This window comes from Anomaloglossus baeobatrachus, chromosome 7 (genome assembly GCF_048569485.1).
Source record: "Anomaloglossus baeobatrachus isolate aAnoBae1 chromosome 7, aAnoBae1.hap1, whole genome shotgun sequence".
Lineage (NCBI taxonomy): Eukaryota > Metazoa > Chordata > Amphibia > Anura > Aromobatidae > Anomaloglossus > Anomaloglossus baeobatrachus.
In genome coordinates this window covers 278,676,859-278,697,319 of record NC_134359.1, presented here as the reverse complement: position 1 = coordinate 278,697,319, position 20,461 = coordinate 278,676,859, and the positions used below count along the sequence as shown (strand labels likewise).

At 43.8% G+C, this 20,461-nt stretch overlaps 1 protein-coding gene across 2 annotated transcripts in view; it reads left to right on the top strand.

Annotated features, from left to right (window-relative positions):
• Positions 1–2,857: 2,857 nt before the first annotated feature.
• Positions 2,858–20,461, top strand: part of ADCY9 (adenylate cyclase 9) — a 141,222-nt gene continuing 123,618 nt past the window's right edge. For both annotated transcript variants that reach the window (XR_012724775.1, XM_075318218.1), the window contains exon 1: positions 2,858–5,472. Coding sequence is in view for 1 of the 2 variants with exons in the window: in XM_075318218.1 (XP_075174333.1) it covers positions 3,798–5,472 (1,675 nt within the window). In the remaining variant the exon portion in view is untranslated. The remainder of the gene's footprint in view (positions 5,473–20,461) is intronic.

The window sequence follows — 20,461 nt, the reverse complement described above, 5'->3', positions numbered from 1 at the left end:
CCTGGGGTCGGCCATACTTTTCTCTATGCATTGGCTCCTAAAGGAAAAATGTGGTTTTACACTATATATCTATAGGATAAGCACATTTCATATATGGAGCAGGCTCAGGAGCTGAGCCTGCTCCATACAACACTGATGTTGGCTGTGTTATACAACTGGCACCCAAAACAAACCGATGCGTTCCTTCCAATTGTCATCGACAACTCCTCACCCTTTGCAATATCCCTGTAGGGTGCTGATGTTTGTCATTTGTCATGGCAGCCGGAGGAACTACTGGAGACCCTCCATGTCTACCATGTTTGTATATGGGTGATGCATGTATCTTGGATTTATAGATACTAGAACCAATTAAAAATGTAAGATAAATATAAATAAAGAAATAAGTATATATATATATATATATATACAGTATATATGCTGTATATATATATATATATATATATATACCGTGTATGTATATATATATATATATATATATATATATATATATAAAGCTCAGTGTATGTATGTATGTATGTATGTATGTGTGTGTGTATGTCCGATAAAGTAATCCGCACCGTCGCATTTACAATCACGAAATTTTGCACAGACGCCTCATATGACCCAGGGAACGTCGTAGACTATGTTTTGACCGGAAAATGTAACCCCGCGCTTTACAGTTACTCTCCAAAAAACATGCCTTCATTAAAGTAAATGGAACCTGGAACTACTGGTTTTAATAGCAGCTGTGATTGGTTGCTATAGGAACAAAAGACTGTTAGTATAAAAAGCTTATGTGTGAGGTAATATGATGTCGGTGGGGAGACGGATAGAGAGCGAAAGAGACAGACAGAGAGAGATAGACAGAGAGATAGAGACAGATGGTGAAAGAGACAGACAGGGACAGACGGGGAAAGAGACAGACAGAGAGAGATAGACAGAGAGATAGAGACAGACGGTGAAAGAGACAGACAGAAACAGACGGGGAAAGAGACAGACAGAGACAGATGGGGAAAGAGACAGACGGGGAAAGAGACAGACAGGGACAGACGGGGAAAGAGACAGACCTGGAAAAAGACAGAGATATATATATATATACCATCATATTGTTCTGGAACATAAGTATTTTTGCCTCTTTGATTTTTTTGGGGGGGTGTCGACATATACCGTATGGGATAAATATGATATTTTATTGGTTTGGACCGGACAATATCAAATATGTTTATATTTTGTATGACTTTTATGTTCCAGAAAAATATGATGGAATGTCCAAACTAATAGAATATATTTCTCCCATACCGTATATGTCAACAACACCCCAAAAAAACATCAAAGAAGCAAAGACATTGTTTTTCTCTATTACTTCGCCTCGGCAAAGAAAAATGAATAAAAAGAGATCAGAAAGTTATATGGACCTCAACAAAAAAATAGCAAAATGGCAGAATCTGTTTGAGTTTTTCTTGGTCACTTCACCTTCCTAAAAAAAGAAATAAAAATGGTATGGACCCCAAAGTAATAACGATAAAAACTACAGCTCGCACCACAAAAAATCCAACAATCCTTATATAGCTCTATAAGAGACAAAATGGATTACGGATGTATGCGCCAACGGGGCCACTGACCATAATGGAGCAGACGGAGTCATTGTGTGCTCTGTCGTGCACCATTTTCGGGGGTATACGCTTACTGCAGGCGGACAACCAGACACGGTATACTACGTCTGGGTGTCCGCCTTCAATAGGCATATACTTTCGAAAATGGTGCACAACAGAGCACACGGTGATTCCGTCTGCTCCATTATAGTCAGTGGCTCCATCGGCACATACATCCGAAACCTGATTTATGGGGGGTTCGGATAGAAGCCCCGATGGGACCACTCAACAGGGAAAGGAATGCAGTGTGAAAGCAGCATTAGAGTAAGAGGACAAAAAATCAAAAGCGAAGGGATCCACGGGGACTTTGTTGACTAAAAGCCCTCAAATATCTGGAGCCGGCCCTGATTGTGGGCAACCCAGGTGTGGATATATCTTTGGTGCAACCTGTGCGGCCACACAGTGGTTAACGAGTTGAGGGGACCCATTTTTACCTCCAAAGCTGGTGGGATTGTGCATTTTGTTGAGTCATTGGACAGAAAAGGGCCCATTTATTGATTTTGAACAGGAGCCCTTTTCTGTCTGTGTCCGCCAGTGGGTTATTATTATTATTATTATTTATTATTATAGCGCCATCAATTCTATGGCGCTTTACATGTGAAAGGGGTGTACATAATAGGGACAAGTACAATAATCATAAACAATACAAGGCACAGACTGGTACAGGAGGATAGAAGTCCCTGCCCGCGAGGGCTCACAGTCTACAAGGGATAGGTGAGGATACAGTAGGTGAGGGTACCCTATTATCTTGGCATTTCTTTGGACCGGTTCATAGAGGGTCCTCTTTACATAATGTAGACCGTACAGAAAAATACAGTCTATAAGGCTACGTTCACATGAGGTATCTTCAGAGCTCGGATTCATGGTAGGTTGGTTACTACGGACTGATGACGGGGTTGATCAGGTTCTGTTTTCTTAGCACCTCAATAGAGAAAGAAGAATACCACCATATACCGGCCAAACGTAATCAGGTACTATATGGCCAGTATAAGTCTATGGGTGCTGTACGTGGGAGGTATAGTTTTCCTGATGCTTGTAGGACAGTTTCATGCTGCCATTACAATGGCCCTCAGTTCCATCTGTATGTCATGGCCATGTGCAGGAATATGAGAAACCTACGTAATCTTCCTCCTTGGCTGTGAGGAACACTAATGACTCTGCATCCGTCTCCTCCTGCATTACTAACATTCACTGCTCATTCAACCTCTTCTTTTTTGCATTTTTCCCCTTGAAATCACATAACTGTGGTTCCCTTTCCTCAGTCTTTACCCCTTTTCCCATCCCTCTCCACCTCCCTTTCCTCATTGCCTGCCCCCATTCTCTCTCCTCCTCCTCTTCCCCCCCTCCCTGCTCAACACAGCATAGGAAAAGCAGCCAGGAAAGCGAGAAGAGAGAGCGAGCGGCCTGTCTGTGTACTGGTGTGAGGCCCCTCATGTCTGGCCAAAGAGAACTGGAGCTTCAGATCCCTCCTGTGTGTACCCCTAACCGCCAAGAGGGGAGAACCCCAACCTGCTGCATAGCTAGCGAGTGATTGGGAGCCTGGCGCCACCGTAAAGCCATTGCATAAAGAGGGATCCAGAAAAAAAGACTGCAATTACCATCCAGCACCCCCCAAAAAGAAGAGGGATCCTCAGGAAATTGCTTCTATCCTTGCGTTTTTTATGCGTTGACTCCCGTCGGCATGTTATCCTGGGAATACTGGAATATTTTCCGATAAAGATGGAGCCCCCACCTTAACGTGGATGGAATATAATATATATCATTTTCTCCCTCCAAGCACACAATACCGAGTGAGCTACCGGTGCTCCAAAATTTTCCCGGGAGGAAGGAGATGATCCACGTCTACCGTCTCTTCTGGTGTGTCGTTGCGACATATTAACGTATGGACAGCATTGCCTTATTCTGGTGTGGTCCGTCTGCATCTGGAGATATCTTCTTTCCTGAATGACTGTATTTAGCTACCAGAACAGAGAGACAGGAGAGGCTACTTTGCATGGAGGCGCAAGTGAGTGCTGCCTCAGGCAGGCTGGAAGCTGTCAAAACCTTTCTGTTAGTCTGTAGCTGAAGGTTAGGAGGGGGCGGTAGTGTTATTGGTGGTGTCGAAAGGAGGTGTGAAGTTGGAAAAAAAAGACAAAAAAAGTCCCAGGAAAAATATATATTGACAATATGGCTTCCCCGGTGAACCAGCAGCTGCTGCATCATACGGAGGTGAGGTGTGATGGCAGTGGGGACAGTACTAGTGTAACTGTGAAAATTAACAGACAGCACCACCAAGCACCTTCAAGACGTTGCAAATATAGCATATCATCCAGCTGCAGCTCGGGGGAGTCGGGAGTCAAGAAGGGTGGAGGTGTCGGGGGTGTTAGAAGGCAGAAGAAGCTCCCCCAGCTTTTCGAAAGGTCAACATCCAACTGGTGGAACCCAAAATTTGATTCCAGTAACCTAGAGGAGGCCTGCGTTGAGAGATGCTTCCCACAGACACAGCGCAGGTTTCGCTACGCTCTTCTGTACCTCTCCGTGTCTGGGCTCCTGTGGAGCATCTACTTTGGCATCCATATGAAAGCCAAACTTATTGCCTACCTTGTACCAACTCTGTGCTTCCTTGTGGTGTGCCTAGGCTTCTTCTTCTTCACCTTTACTAAATCCTATGCTCGACACTGCACAGCAGTCTCCTTACTTGTCACATTGCTTGTCTTTGTCTTGACTTTGGCCTCTCAATTCCAGGTTTTGACTCCTAAAGCTGCCCGCAATGACCTATTTAACCTAACTTCCTTGCCAATTCCCGCTTCGACTTCTTGCTTGTCTCAAGTTGGCAGTTTCTCCATTTGTGTGGAGGTTTTGCTTCTTCACTACTCAGTCATGCATTTGCCCTTGTACCTCAGTGCCTGTCTTGGGGTAGTTTACTCTATACTTTTCGAGACATTTGGATACCACTTTCGTGATGAAGGGTGTTTTTCTCCTTTGGCTGATAGAATGGCTCATTGGGAACTTTTGAGCAAGGCACTATTGCATGTGTGTATTCATGCTATTGGAGTACATCTCTTCATAATGTCTGAGGTCCGATCACGCAGCACTTTCCTAAAGGTTGGCCAGTCCATCATGCATGGCAAAGATCTAGAAGTGGAGAAAGCCCTCAAAGAAAGGATGATTCATTCTGTCATGCCACGGATTATTGCTGATGACCTGATGAAGCAGGGTGATGACGAGAGTGAGAATTCCGTAAAGCGACATTCGGCATCAAGCCCCAAAAGTCGCAAAAAGAAATCCTCTATCCAGAAAACCCCAATTGTCTTCAGGCCCTTCAAGATGCAAAGAATAGAACAGGTCAGCATATTATTCGCCGATATTGTAGGATTTACGAAGATGAGCGCCAACAAGTCTGCTCATGCCCTAGTGGGACTTCTCAATGACTTGTTTGGACGTTTTGATCGTCTCTGTGAGGAGACAAAATGTGAGAAGATCAGCACTTTGGGTGACTGCTACTATTGCGTGGCAGGATGCCCCGAGCCCCGGACAGATCATGCCTACTGCTGCATTGAGATGGGCCTTGGTATGATTGAGGCTATTGAACAGTTCTGCCAGGAAAAGAAAGAGATGGTCAACATGCGTGTTGGTGTGCACACCGGCACGGTGTTATGTGGCATCCTTGGCATGCGGAGGTTTAAGTTCGATGTGTGGTCAAATGATGTCAACCTTGCGAATCTTATGGAGCAGCTTGGTGTGGCCGGCAAAGTTCACATCTCCGAGAAAACTGCAAAATATCTGGATGATCGATACTTGATGGAAGACAGTTTGGTGGTGGAACGAGTTGGGCAGATTGTAGCGGCCGATCAGCTAAAAGGTAAGACCTGTCCCTTTAATATGCTATTAGGCCTTTGCTCAGGAACAATAACCTTATTTACAGCAATGTGATTTTAGAACATAACTGACAGCGGGTCACCAGGCATTAGGTTACGAGGAAGCCAAAACTACCACAATCATAATTGAATTACTAGGGGATTATCTTTTCTTATGATTTAGATTTTAGACAAAAACAAACCTCTTGTAGCGTGACCATAAGTTTTTCTTTTTGAATATTGAAAATTTTGAGTGTTACGCTCATAATTTCCTTTGAGGAGGTCACAATGAATTAGATACCTATCTAGCATTTGTATTCATTAGATATTATTTAATATTGAGCACCATCTAATCCCATCGTGATAATCCGCTATCAGGAGATCATGATATATTACTCTATGAATGAGCAAAGTGCTGTGTAATCTTGTCCTGATAACCTGAAGCCAAGAAATCGTATATAGTCATTTGGCTTAGCTATAGATACATATTTCCCCGTAAGGTCCGAGAGACTACCCAATAAAAGAAAGATCTCTTAGACTCTTCGAAGAGTAGATTAGTCTCCCAGATCACCAGTTATGGCACTGATAGTTTCAGGGATGGTGGCATCCAGTACTATGGTGGCATCAGAGACAAACACTAGTCCATCCATGCTTCCATCACTGACCAACCTCTGATGACATCATAATAGAAAGGGCAATGTGGCTGCCACTTATGTACATGGCGCCAGTGGCCGAGCTTGCACAACACCTGTGCCTTGAGTCCCAGGTCTCTGGGCACGAGAGGTCCCAGCCTTGAGTCCCAGGTCTCTTGGCTCGAGAGGTCCCAGGTCCCAGCCTTGAGTCAAAGTTCTCTTGACAATAGAGGTCCCAGGCCCAACCTTGAGTCCCAGGTCTCATGATATGAGAGGTCCCAGGTCCAGCCTTGAGTCCCAGGTCTCTTGGCACGAGAGGTCCCAGGTCCCAATCTTGAGTCCCAGGTCTCTTGGCTCAAAAGGTCCCAAGTCCCAGCATTGAGTGCCCGGTCTCGTAACACTAGAGGTCCCAGGTCCAGCTTTGAGTCCCAGGTCTCTTGGCACGAGAGGTTCCAGGTCTCAGCTTTGAGTCCCAGGTCTCTTGGCACGAGAGGTTCCAGGTCTCAGCTTTGAGTCCCAGGTCTCTTGGCACAAGAGGTCCCAGGTCCCAGCCTTGAGTCCCAGGTCTCTTGGCAGGAGAGGGCCCAGGTCCCAGCCTTGAGTCCTAGGTCTCTTGGCACGAGAGATCACCACTTTTAATTCTCTCTACAGTCTCCCATGGTGCCCCAGGTATCTCCAAACACTAATGATGGCACTGTTTTTGGAATTCAATTGTTGCTGGGCACTGTACTTGCATTGATTTAGAGGTTCTTATGCGTGGCGCTGTTCCTGTCGCTGTTAAGATGGTACTGTCATCACGATTTTATGGAGTACATTGGCTGGCTCTATTATGGCCAGTGTTTTGGAGGTCCCATGGTGAAGGTTCAAACTTGAGTTGCCTCCATGGACCACCAGTTGCCATTAAACAATCTATGAGCGTTCTTGCACACCCATATCTAACCCCTTAGATGCCATGGTCATTATTCAATATGGCATCTAAGAGGTTTAACTGTTGTGATCTGAGCTAGACTCAAGGGAATTTGGTTAGGGGGTGTCTTGAGGATATACCCTAAAGCGCAAGGCTTATGTCTGAAGGTTTTGTGATGTTTGCACCCAATGAAACACATTCTGAGACCTTCCCAAGCTTGCTTGATAATCTAAAATTGGGGGATCATGTTTTACTATACCCGGAACAAATTTGCTCCGACTGTTATTCGTCGGTACGCAGATCACTGGAGATTACTATATATTACATAAATTCCTAGAACTCACTAATCCTGCTTCATAATCTACAGTCGGGGTATTTCTATATATTGTGATACTGTTATAATCCACACTGTTGATAACAATATCATATAGTATTTTATAAATGATAACCTACAGTATAGATTACTAGAACGGATTGCTGCGGATTCATGATCTGCTGCATGGTATTAAAGATTTATCATATCATAGTAGATGGCTGAGGAACCCATCACACGCGTGTTGAAAGTGGCACATGTGAGAATTTTCCTGGCTTTGTTGGGTGGTGGGGTCATGAGTCACATCCCAGCACGGCTGCACTGGCTGCTCTTTTCCTGCCGCCATCTATCAGACCACAGTGGTTACATTCTTCCACCCAGATGCAGAACTCCGCAAGGTATTTTTTTTTTTACTATTATGGATATGTGGGTCCTGAGAGTTTTGTGGGTGCCGGAAATATTGGGTGTTGGTGGCTGCAACTGGTATGAAGGTTCTGTGACTGGCACTGATACGGTTTATCGTTAACCCTGTTAAGAGTGTTCTTTGGCTTTCACTCTTATGAGGGTCCTGTGGTTGACACTGTCATCAGGGTCCTGTGGCTGGCACTGTTATTAGAGATAGTGGCTGGGACTGTTATTAGAGATAGTGGCTGGGACTGTTATTAGGGTACTCTAATATAAGTGTTATGAGGGTCATGTGGCTGGTACTCTTATGAGGGTCCTGTGGTCAGCACTCTTATAAAGGCCCTTTTGCTGGCCCTGTTATTGGGGTCCTGTGGTGGGGACTGTTATCAAGGTCCTGCGGCTGGCTGTTATGAAGGTTCTGTGGCTAGTACTCTTACGAGGGTCATGTGGCTGGCACTCTTATGAGGGTCCTGTGGCCAGCACTCAATATGAGGGTCATGTGGCTGGCACTCTAATAAAGGCCCTGTGGCTGGCCCTGTTATTGGGGTCCTGTGGTGGGCACTGTTATCAGGGTCCAGTGGCTGGCTCTGTTATGCAGGTTCTGTGGCTAGTACTCTTATGAGGGCCCAGTGTCTGGCTCTGTTATTGGGGTCCTGTGGGGGAGTACTGTTATTAGGGTCCTATGGCTGGCTCTGTTATGAAGGTTCAGTGGCTAGTACTCTTATCAGGGTCCTGTGGTGGCACTATCATCAGGGTCCTGTGGTGGCACTGTCATCAGGGTCCTGTGGTGGCACGATCATCAGGGTCCTGTGGCCGGCACTGTCATCAGGGTCGTGTGGCCGGCACTGTCATTACGGTCCTGTGGTGGCACTGTCTTCAGGGTCCTGTGGCTGACACTGTCATCAGGGTCCTGTGGCTGACACTGTCATCAGGGTCCTGTGGCTGACACTGTTATGAGGGTCCTGTGGCTGACACTGTCATCAGGGTCCTGTGGCCGACACTGTCGTCAGGGTCCTGTGGCCGACACTATCATCAGGGTCCTGTGGCTGACACTGTCATCAGAGTCCTGTGGCTGACACTGTTATTAGGGTTCTGTGGCCGACACTGTCATCAGGGTTCTGTGGCCAACACTGTCATCAGGGTTCTGTGGCCAACACTGTCATCAGGGTCCTGTGGCTGACACTGTCATCACGGTCCTGTGGCTGACACTCTTATCAGGGTCCTGTGGCCGAAACTATCATCAGGGTCCTGTGGCTGACACTGTCATCACGGTCCTGTGGCTGACACTCTTATTAGGGTCCTGTGGCTGACACTGTCATCACGGTCCTGTTGCGACACTCTTATTAGGGTCCTGTGGCTGACACTCTTATTAGAGTCCTGTGGCTGACACTCTTATTAGGGTCCTGTGGCTGACACTCTTATTAGAGATAGTGGTTGGGACTGTTATTAGGGTCTTGTAGGTAGAACCCACAGGTGAAAGCTCCATTAAAAAATTTTCATCTGAAAATGGTGCACAGGTCTTCTGGTTCGGGTGTCATCGGCCCTCGCCCTATATACCGCATATACTTCTGCTACCGATATATCAACCAGATCACTAAGGTAAAATCCACATAACATGGTCATATAACACTCCGCCGGCGGAGGTCACTGTGTTCAGATTTGGACCCTACAGTCGGAGGCCACAAGTGACCACCGTGCCCACAGCTTCCTATTAACAGACAATGGCCACATAGGATAAAATGATTTTACCTCTAAAACAGATGTAATTACATTCTCACTTGTATAAGGGACGCTGGAGCCGGTGCGGTAGATCCCGAAAACCTAAGGAGAGATCTGTCATTTCATTTTCTATGGCAGCTTATTGCAAAACCCATGTCAAGGTCTGAGTGCGGGGGCCCCAAAACAAAACATCTTCATTGGTCCACCTCCCAGCGCAAAGCATAAAATATCCTTCCTTATAATACTGCCATACAACGCCCATATAATACCGCAATATATGGTCCTTTTCCGGGCGGCGCACACAGGCTAGGATCCAGCTGAGCGCTGTAAAAGTTATTGCAAAATGATGGTGAACCTGAAAGGGTTAAACGCCCTACATTAAAGACCATTTACGTATTTAAATCCCGCCATCCACTGCTCCATATTCTTACCGCCGGCGTTAGTCCATTTACTTGTGGTTGTGCCGCAAACGTTTATATTTTCAACTTCTGAAAGGGATTTTAAGTTGCGCAACAAAACATATAATAGAAGCAATCGGAAAATGGTTTTACGATGGTCAATACTGTAACGAGCGCTGTGTGGCGGTGTTATTTGGTGCACTAGATTGCACTTTTAGAAGTAGTATGGTCAGGATTGTAGAAAGTTGGTCACTAGTGAGTGATATTTTACATAAGGGCTTTGAAGAGAATGTTTGGGTCGGAAGGCCAGCCATGCATGATAAGTGGCCACTTGGATTTGTTTCATATATATATATATATATATATATATATATATATATATATATATATATATATATATACACACACACACACAGGGTGGTTTAAAAGTAGCTGGACAGTATGTGTAATAGGGTTATCAAACATGGTGTAAAGTGAAACTGACTCAGTTACCCTTAGCGACCAATCAGATTCCACCTTTCATTTTCCAAAGAGTCTGTGAAGAATGAAAAGTGGAATCTGATTGGTTGCTAAGGGCAACTGAGTCAGTTTCACTTTACACCATGTTTGATAACCCTATTACACATACTGTCCAGCTACTTTTGGACCACCTTGTATATATATACTAGCTGTACTACCCGGCTTCGCCCGGGTTAATAACTGCTGTAAACAAAATAGAATGTATTAACAAAAATGTAGTCTGCACACAAACCACAAAACAAATAGATAAAAATGTAATTATTAAATTGTTGCCTATATTAACCAATCAGAGCTCAGATTAATTAACTGTAGCAAAATAGAAGCTGAGCTGTGATTGGTTGCTATTGGGAGCCTGATAAATCTCCAGGCAACAGAAAGCCCTCCCCCTGACAGTATATATGAGCTCACACATACACATATAGACAGGTCATGTGACTGACAGCTCCGGATTTCCTATGTGGTACATTTGTTGTTCTTGTAGTTTGGCTGCTTATTAATCAGATTTTTATTTGTGAAGGATAATCCCAGACTTGTGTGTGTTTAGGGCGATTATGTGGTGAGGTTGGTGTATGTGTGGTGAGATGTGTGCTGAGGGTGGTATATGTGCTCAAGTACGTGGTAGTGTGTGGTGCATTGTGTGTGTGTTCATATCCCCGAGTGTGGTGAGTATTCCATGTCAGGGCCCCACCTTAGCAACTGTACGGTAGATACTCTTTGGCGTCATCGCTCTCATTCTTTAAGTCGCTCTTGTTCACATCTGGCAGCTGTCAATTTGCCCCCAACACTTTTCGTTTCACTTTTTCCCCATTATGTAGATAGGGGCAAAATTGATTGGTAAATTGGAATGCGCGGGGTTAAAATTTCGCCTCACAACATAGCACCCAGCGCTGCCTGGGATAGTAACTGTCTCTCTGTTTCTCTCCCATTCTCTGTCTGTCTCACCCTCTGTATATATCTCTGTCTCTCTCTTTGTCTGTCTCTTTCCTTGTCTTTCTCTGTCTCTTTCCCTGTCTGTTTATCTATCTCTTTCCCTGTCTGTCTCTTTCCCTCTCTTTCCGTCTGTCTCTTTCCGTTTGTCTCTTTCCCTGTCTGTCTCTTTCCCTGTGTCTGTCTCTTTACCTGTCTTTGTCTGTCTCTTTCCCTCTCTTTCCGTCTGTCTGTTTCCCTGTGTCTGTCTTTGTCTGTCTCTTAACCTGTCTCTCTCTTTCCCTGTCTGTCTCTTTCCCTGTCAGTCTGTCTCTTTGTCTGTAAACAAACAGGGGGCAATTCCCAGGGGGCAATGCTCTAGAATCACTGCGTTGAGAAACACGTGATGGTGTCTCCGCAGTGGATATATTGATCTCCCTAAGGTCAACAATGCTTGCTTAAGTTGTCTCTTTGTCTGTGTCTGTCTCTTTGTGTCTGTCTCTTACCCTGTCTATGTCTGTATCTTTCCCTGTCTGTGTCTGCCTCTTTCCCTGTCTGTCTCTGTCTCTTTCCCTGGCTGCATTGTGACATGCCAACATTCCATATAAGGGCGTGGCTGCGCATTCTTCTGAAGTTCTGGCTGCACTGTGGCTCCCAGCTCCATTCGCTTTAATGGAGGCAGGTTTTTTGGCGAATAACTGTAAAGAGCGGGGTTAAAATTTCCCCTCAAAACATAGCCTATGACGCTCTCGGGGTCCAGAAGTATGAGTGTGCAAAATTTTCCGGTTGTAGCTGCGATGGTGCGGATGCCAATCCCGGACATACACACACATACACACATTCAGCTTTATATATTAAATTATATACTTAGATTCAGGGGGTGAAATAAGTATTGGACACATCACCAATTTTCTAAGTAAATATATTTCTAAAAGTGCTATTGACATGAATTTGTCACCAGATGTCAGTAACAACTTATCCAATCCAAACAGTAAAATAAATCAAACCATAGATATCCATTAACTTAATGATGTGTAATAATGAGAAATGACACAGGGAGAAAGTATTGAACACGATTACTGAACTTTAATACTTTGCACAAAAACCTTTGTTGCTGATGAAGCTTAAAGATGCCTCCTGTTTGGAGACACAAGTCGCCTGCATTGCTCAGGTGTGATTTTGGGCCATTCTTCCACACAGACACTTCTTACATCCTGAAGGTCCTTCTATGATCTTTGAGCTTTAGTTCCTTCCATACATTTTCTATTGGATTCAGGTCCGGTGATCGTCTCGGCCTTTCCAGCAGCTGTATTTTCTTTCTCTGAAACCAGTTGACAGTTTCCTTGGCCGTGTGTTTGGGATCACTGTCTTGGTGACATGTCCTCCCTCTTTTCATCTTCATTATCCTGGTAGATGGCAGCAGACTTTTATCAAGAATGTCTCTGTACATTTGTCCATTCACTCTTTCTTCAGCATACGACGCTGGCAAACTTCATATTATTGAAGAGAAGCCCCACACCATGATGTTCCCACCTCCAAATTTCACTGTTGGTGTTTTTGGGTGTGATTTGCCTTTTGGCTTCCAAACATGATGTATATTATGACATCCAAAGAGTTCAATTTTGGTCAGACTATGTTCTCCCAGAATTTCACAGGTTTGTCTAAATGTTGCTGATCAAACTTAAAATGCTCTTGAACCTGCGTTTTGTTCAGTATTGGAGTCCTGCATGGAGAGCGTGCATACAGGAGCATGCATACAGGCCATGGAGGGTGAGCGCATTACTATTATTACTACTATTACTATGCATTACTGCTATTTGAAAGAATTGTTCCTGCTGATTTTAGATTTTTCTGTAGCTCTCCACAGGTGTTCCTTGGCTCTTGGACAACTCTTCAGATAATTGTTTTTACTCCTCTGTCTAAAATCTTACAGCGAGCAACTGTTTGTTGTCGGTTTATGGGGAAATTATGTTCTTTCCACTTCCGGATTATGGCCCCTACAGTGAGCTTTGGAACATAAAGTAGTTTAGAAATTCTTCTGTAACCAATGCCATCAGCATATTTTGCAACAATAAGGTTACAAAGGTTTTGAAACAGCTCACTGGTTTTACCCATCATAAGATGTTTCTTGTGTGACACCTTGGTAATGATACACCTATTTATAGGCCATCGGTTGAATCAGCTATTATTTATCACTAAGGGGTACTTTGCATGTTGCGACATCGCTAGCATTGGCTAGCGATGCCGAGTGCGATAGCACCCGCCCCTGTCGCACATGCAATATGTGGGGATTGCTGCCGTAGCGAACATTATCGCTACGGCAGCTTCACACGCACATACCTGCTTGGCGAAGTCGCTGTGACTGCCGAACAATCTGTCCTTCAAGGGGGAGGTGCGTTCGGCGTCACAGCGACGTCACTAATCGGCCGGCCAATAGAAGCGGAGGAGCGGAGATGAGCGGGACATAACATCCCGCCCACCTTCTCCCTTCCGCATTGCCGTTGGGACGCAGGTAAGGAGATGTTTGTCGCTCTTGCGGGTTTACACACAGCGATGTGTGGAGCTGCAGGAACGACAAACAACATCGTACCTGCGGTCGACCCGACATTATGAAAATGACCGATGCTACACAGATCACCGATTTTCAACGCTTTTGCAATTGTTTATCGGCGCATCTAGGATTTACAAGTTGCAAAATCGTTACCGGCGCCGGATGTGCGTCACTAACGACGTGACCCCGACGATATTTCGGATGCGATGTCGCAACGTGTAAAGTACCCCTAAGTGTCTTAATTGCTTTCTAATTACTGATAGATTTCACCTGGTATATCATGACTTTCAATAGCTTTTTACACCTCTCTTTCATCATGTATTCAATACTTTACCTTGTATCATTTCTCATTATTACACATAACTTAATTTATGGACATCTTTGGTTGTACTTCTTTACCTGTGTTCATTGGATGGGTTCTAGTGAAATATTCATGTCAATAGCACCTTTTGAAATACATTTACTTAATAAATTGGTGACGTGTTCAATACTTATTTCACTCGCTGAATATATATACATTTTATATATATATATATATATATATATATATATATATACACATATATATAGCCTCGGACGGCTCCTGGTTCTCACTGAACAGATCCGGCAAACAAACAGTGCTACTTGGGAAAAAATTATGCAAATGAGCTCTCCTTCAGAAGGTCTCACCAGCGCCACCCACTGCCTATAGACAGATGGACAGTATATCTATCTATCTATCCCTCTATCTATCCCTCTATCTATCTATCTATCTATCTATCTATCTATCTATCCCTCTATCTATCCCTCTATCTATCCCTCTATCTATCCCTCTATCTATCTATCCCTCTATCTATCTATCCCTCTATCTATCCCTCTATCTATCCCTCTATCTATCTATCTATCTATCTATCCCTCTATCTATCCCTCTATCTATCCCTCTATCTATCTATCTATCTATCTATCCCTCTATCTATCTATCTATCTATCTATCTATCTATCCCTCTATCTATCTATCCCTCTATCCCTCTATCTATCTATCTATCCCTCTATCTATCCCTCTATCTATCTATCTATCTATCCCTCTATCTATCTATCTATCTATCTATCTATCTATCTATCTATCTATCCCTCTATCTATCTATCTATCCCTCTATCTATCCCTCTATCTATCCCTCTATCTATCTATCTATCTATCTATCCCTCTATCTATCCCTCTATCTATCCCTCTATCTATCTATCTATCTATCTATCCCTCTATCTATCTATCTATCTATCCCTCTATCTATCTATCCCTCTATCCCTCTATCTATCTATCTATCCCTCTATCTATCTATCTATCCCTCTATCTATCTATCTATCTATCTATCTATCCCTCTATCTATCTATCTATCTATCTATCTATCTATCTATCTATCCCTCTATCTATCTATCTATCTATCTATCTATCCCTCTATCTATCTATCCCTCTATCTATCCATCAAGTGTGGGACATCATATCTCACTGACCAACTATAGCTGGCATGGGTAGTAGGATTCTACTAGTATAACAAGGAGGGGAACAGACGTGATAGGTCTCCCTACAACATGTGACAGACGTCTGTCCATGGTATACAGTATAAAGTAGCCTAATGTTTATTCCAGGTGTCCAAATTCTTCCACTCATTAACGTGTTTATATTAGTTTGTGCGTCCCGTTCTTGGGATTTTCCACACTTGATGACATCTAGCAGGAGGAATTTTATTTATGGAAATTTTGCAGCTTTTATCATTTCATGTGCCGCCCTTTTCTGTAACCTCCGGCCCATTTGGTTGAACTTTTCACCTCGCCCTTGTCGTTTTGTTTTTTTAATATATATATAGATTTATTTTTTTAAGTGTAATCAAAACACGGAAATGATTTACATAATTGCTTGTCCTCGTTTTGCAAACACATTGCAGGCAGAGGCATCATGAACAAATAAGGTTATTCCAAGTCCGTCTGTTTACACAACACGTGACACTTAAAAATGCACCTCAAGTAATGTTTGATTAGAAGAAGCCCAGAAGCATCGAGCTCGGAACGCGGGACCCAGCTACAAACATCGAAACTCGTAGCGCCGGAACCATCTACAACCAAAGGCGTATCGATCGTCCTTTATATAAATGTTAATTGCAGGATTTTGGAAAATTAGATCTAAGAGGGACAGAACACTCGTATTTCTCATAAAAACTATTCTGCAGCATCTTTTCTTAAAATTCTGCATTGTGTTGTCCCTCTGTTATGCCTCCTGGAAATATATGAATATATTAGCTGTAGTACCCAGCGTTGCACGGGATAGTAACTAAGTGTCTCTCTTACTCTCCCTCTGTCCTACTCTCTCACTATCCCTGTCTGTCTCCCTTTCTGTCTGTCTGCCTCTAACTCTCTCTGTCTCTCTCTGTGTCTCTGTCTTTGTGTGTCTCTGTATCTGTGTGGTCTGTCTGTGTGTCTGTCTCTGCATCTCTGAGGCTGTCTGTGTGTGTCTGTCTCTGTGTCTCTGAGGCTGTCTCCGTGTGTCTGTGTCTGAGGCTGTGTGTCTGTGTCTCTGTCTGTGTCTCTCTGTCTCTATGTGACTCTTTGTGTCTGTGTCTCTGTGTGTCTCTGAGGCTGTCTCTGTGTGTCTCTGTCTCTATGTGTCTGTCTCTGTGTCTCTAAGGCTGTCTCTCTGTGTTTGTTTCTGTGTCTCTGTGTGTCTCTGTCTGTGTATCTCTGTCTCTATCTGACTCTGTGTGTGTGTCTCTGTCTGTCTCTGTGTGTCTGTCTCAGTGCCTCTAGGCTGTCTCTGTGTGTCTGTCTCTGAGGCTGTCTCTGTGTGTTTGTCTCTGAGGCTGTCTCTGTGTGTCTCTCTGTGTGTCTGTGTGTCTCTCTGAGGCTGTCTCTATGTGTCTCTGTCTGTCTGTCTCTGTGTCTCTAAGGCTGTCTCTGTGTTTGTCTCTGTCTGTGTATCTCTGTCTCTATGTGACTCTTTGTGTGTGTGTCTCTGTGTCTGTCTATGTGTGTCTGTCTCTGTGTCTCTAGGCTGTCTCTGTGTGTCTGTCTCTGAGGCTGTCTCTGTGTGTCTGTGCCTCTGTCTGTGTATCTCTGTCTCTATGTGACTCTCTGTATGTGTGTCTCTCTTTGTGTTTGTCTCTGTGTGTCTGTCTCTGAGGCTGTCTCTGTGTGTCTCTGAGTGTCTCTGTCTGTGTGTCTGTCTCTGTGTCTCTAAGGCTGTCTCTGTGTGTGTCTCTCTGTCTTTGTCTCTGTGTTTCTAGGCTGTCTCTGTGTGTCTGTCTCTGAGGCTGTCTCTGTGTGTCTGTGTGTCTGTCTCTATGTGACTCTCTGTGTGTGTCTCTGTGTTTATCTCTGAGGCTGTCTCTGTGTGTCTGTCTCTGTGTCTCTAAGGCTGTCTCTGTATGTCTCTCTGTGTTTGTCTCTGTGTGTCTCTGTCTGTGTATCTCTGTCTCTATGTGACTCTTTGTGTGTGTGTCTGTGTGCTTGTCTCTGTGTGTCTGTCTCTGAGGCTGTCTCTGTGTGTCTCTCTGTGTGTCTGTCTCTGTGTCTCTAAGGCTGTCTCTGTGTGTCTCTCTGTGTTTGTCTCTGTGTGTCTCTGTTTGTGTATCTCTGTCTCTATGTGACTCTTTGTGTGTGTCTGTCTCTGTGTGTCTGTCTCTGAGGCTGTCTCTGTGTGTCTCTCTGTGTGTCTGTGTCTCTGTCTGTGTATCTCTGTCTCTATGTGACTCTCTGTATGTGTGTCTCTCTGTGTTTGTCTCTGTGTGTCTGTCTCTGCGTCTCTGAGGCTGTCTCTGTGTGTCTCTGAGTGTCTCTGTGTGCCTGTCTCTGTGTCTCTAAGGCTGTCAATGTGTGTCTCTCTATGTTTGTCTCTGTGTGTCTCGGTCTCTATGTGTGTGTCTCTCTGTGTATGTCTCTGTGTGTGTCTCTGACTCTGTGTGTCTCTGTGTGTGTCTCTCTGTGTGTCTCTGTCTCTGTGTATCTCTGTTTCTGTGTGTCCCCTAAAAACATAGTCAGTGACGTTCCCTCAGTCAAATGAGGTGTCTGTGCCAAAGTTCGTGATTATAAATGCGACATTACGGATTCCTTTAGCGGACATACATACACACACACACACACACACACACACACACACACACACGCACACACACACACACACACTGAGCTTTATATATTAGATTGATAACTGGCTGTTATCATTCTCTTCGTTAGTGCGGTGTGTCTGACGTCTTCCTACATATAACATGTACACTTCATGTCAATTAATTAGACAAAGAAAATTCTTGCAAAAGAGATCAATTGTAAATACAAAGTTCTGCATGTAAAGAAAAATGGTGACTATATGATAAGCGGTGCCTCTGTATGATCTGACCTCTGCATTATTTATAGATTTATGATATAAAGTGGCAAGTAAAAGTTTTGGCACCTCTCATCAAAATTACTGTTATTGTGATATAATGAATGAAATGATCTCTCAAAGGCATAAAGTTAAAAATTACACATTTCCTTTGTGTTTTAGGCAAAAAAAAAATGTATTTTCATCTTTTACATTTGAAAAATTTCTAGAAGGAAAATGGTCATATGGAAAAGTTTGGGCACCCTTGGAGATAGTGTACTCAGATAACTCTGACTAAGGTTACAGACCTCAATTAGCCTTTTTATGTTATGTCTTGTTCACTATCATCATCAGGTGATGCAAATTTCACAGCTTTATAAAAACCCAGCCTCCTCTAACCTTGTGCCAAAAAACCCAAGCAGCCATGAGTTCTTATAAGCAGCTGCCTAGCACTCTGAAAAGGAAAATGGTGGAGGCTCAGAAAGCAGAAGGCTATAAGAAGATAGCAAAGTCGTTTTAAATTGCCCTTTCCCTTGTTCGAAATGTAATTAAGAAATGGCAGTTACTAGGAACAGCGGAGGTCAAGATAAGGTTTAGAAGACCAAGAAAAATTTCTGTGAGAGCTGCTCGTGGGATTGCTAGAGAGGCAAAGCAGAAGCCTGCCTGACTGTAAAAGACCTTCAGGAAGATCTAGCCGACTCTAGAGTTGTGGTACATTATTCTACTGTTCAGAGACATCTGCACAAATATGGACTTCATGGAAGAATCATCAGAAGAAAACATCTCCTGTGTCCTCACCATAAAATTCAGAGTCAGAAGTCTGCAAAAGATCATCTATACAAGCCTGATGCATGTTGTAAACAAATCATGTGGGTCGATGAGGTTAAAATAGAAGTCTATGGTTACAATGATCAAAGGTATGTGTGGAGAAAAAAGGGCACAGAATTTCAGGAAAAGAACATCTCACCAACCATTAAGCATGGGGGTGGATCAATCATGCTTTGGGGTTGTGTTGCAGCCATTTGTCACAAGGAACATTTCACGGATGGAGAAAAGAATGGTTTCTATGAAATTTCAACAAATTCTTGCTGCAAACATAACACAATCTGTAAGAAAGCTGAAGTTGAAAAGAGGAGACAATAGGATGGCTTCTAGAAATGGATAAGGATCCTAAACAGACATAAAGATCTACAACAGACAACCTCAAAAGTCGCAAGCTGAAGGTTTTACAATGGTCCTCATAGTCCCCTGATCTGAACATCATTGAAAATCTGTGGCTAAACCTCAAAAGAGCAGTGCATGGAAGACGAGCCAGGAATCTCACAGAACTGGAAGACGAGCCAGAAATCTCACAGAACTGGAAGACGAGCCAGAAATCTCACAGAACTGGAAGACGAGCCAGAAACCTCACAGAACTGGAAGACAAGCCAGGAATCTCACAGAACTGGAAGACGAGCCAGAAATCTCACAGAACTGGAAGACGAGCCAGAAATCTCACAGAACTGGAAGACGAGCCAGAAATCTCACAGAACTGGAAGACGAGACAGAAATCTCACAGAACTGGAAGACGAGACAGAAATCTTACAGAACTGGAAGACGAGCTAGAAATCTCACAGAACTGGAAGACGAGCCAGAAATCTTACAGAACTGGAAGACGAGCCAGAAATCTCACAGAACGGGAAGACGAGCCAGAAATCTCACAGAACTGGAAGATGAGCCAGAAATCTCATAGAACTGGAAGACATTTCCAAAGAAGAGCAATGCATGCAAGATGAGCCAGGAATCTCACAGAACTGGAAGGCATCTCCAAGGAAGAGCAGTGCAAGATGAGCCAGAAATCTCACAGAACTGGAAGACGTCTCCAAGGAAGAGCAGTGCATGCAAAACGAGCCAGGAATCTCACAGAACTGGAAGACGTCTTCAAGGAAGTATGGATGAAAATCCCTCAAACAAGAATTGAAAGGCTCTTGGCTGCTACAAAAAGTGTCTACAAGCTGTGATTCTTGCCAAAGAGGGTGCTACTTGGTACTAACCATGCAGGGTGCCCAAACTTTTGCATCGGCCCATTTACCTTTTTTGTTAATTTAAAAATGTAAAAGATGAAAATAAGTATTTTTTTTGCCAAAAATACAAAGGAAATATGTCATCTTTACCTTTATGCCTTTTAGAGATCATTTCATCTCTATCCTGTAACTGTTTACAATAACAGTAATATGACCAGGGGTGCTCAAACTTTTGCATGCCACTGTAGAGTATTCTGTTATACAGCAGTGGCTTCTCGCGCTGTAGCAGCTTTTGTGCATTCACAATTGATAGGTAA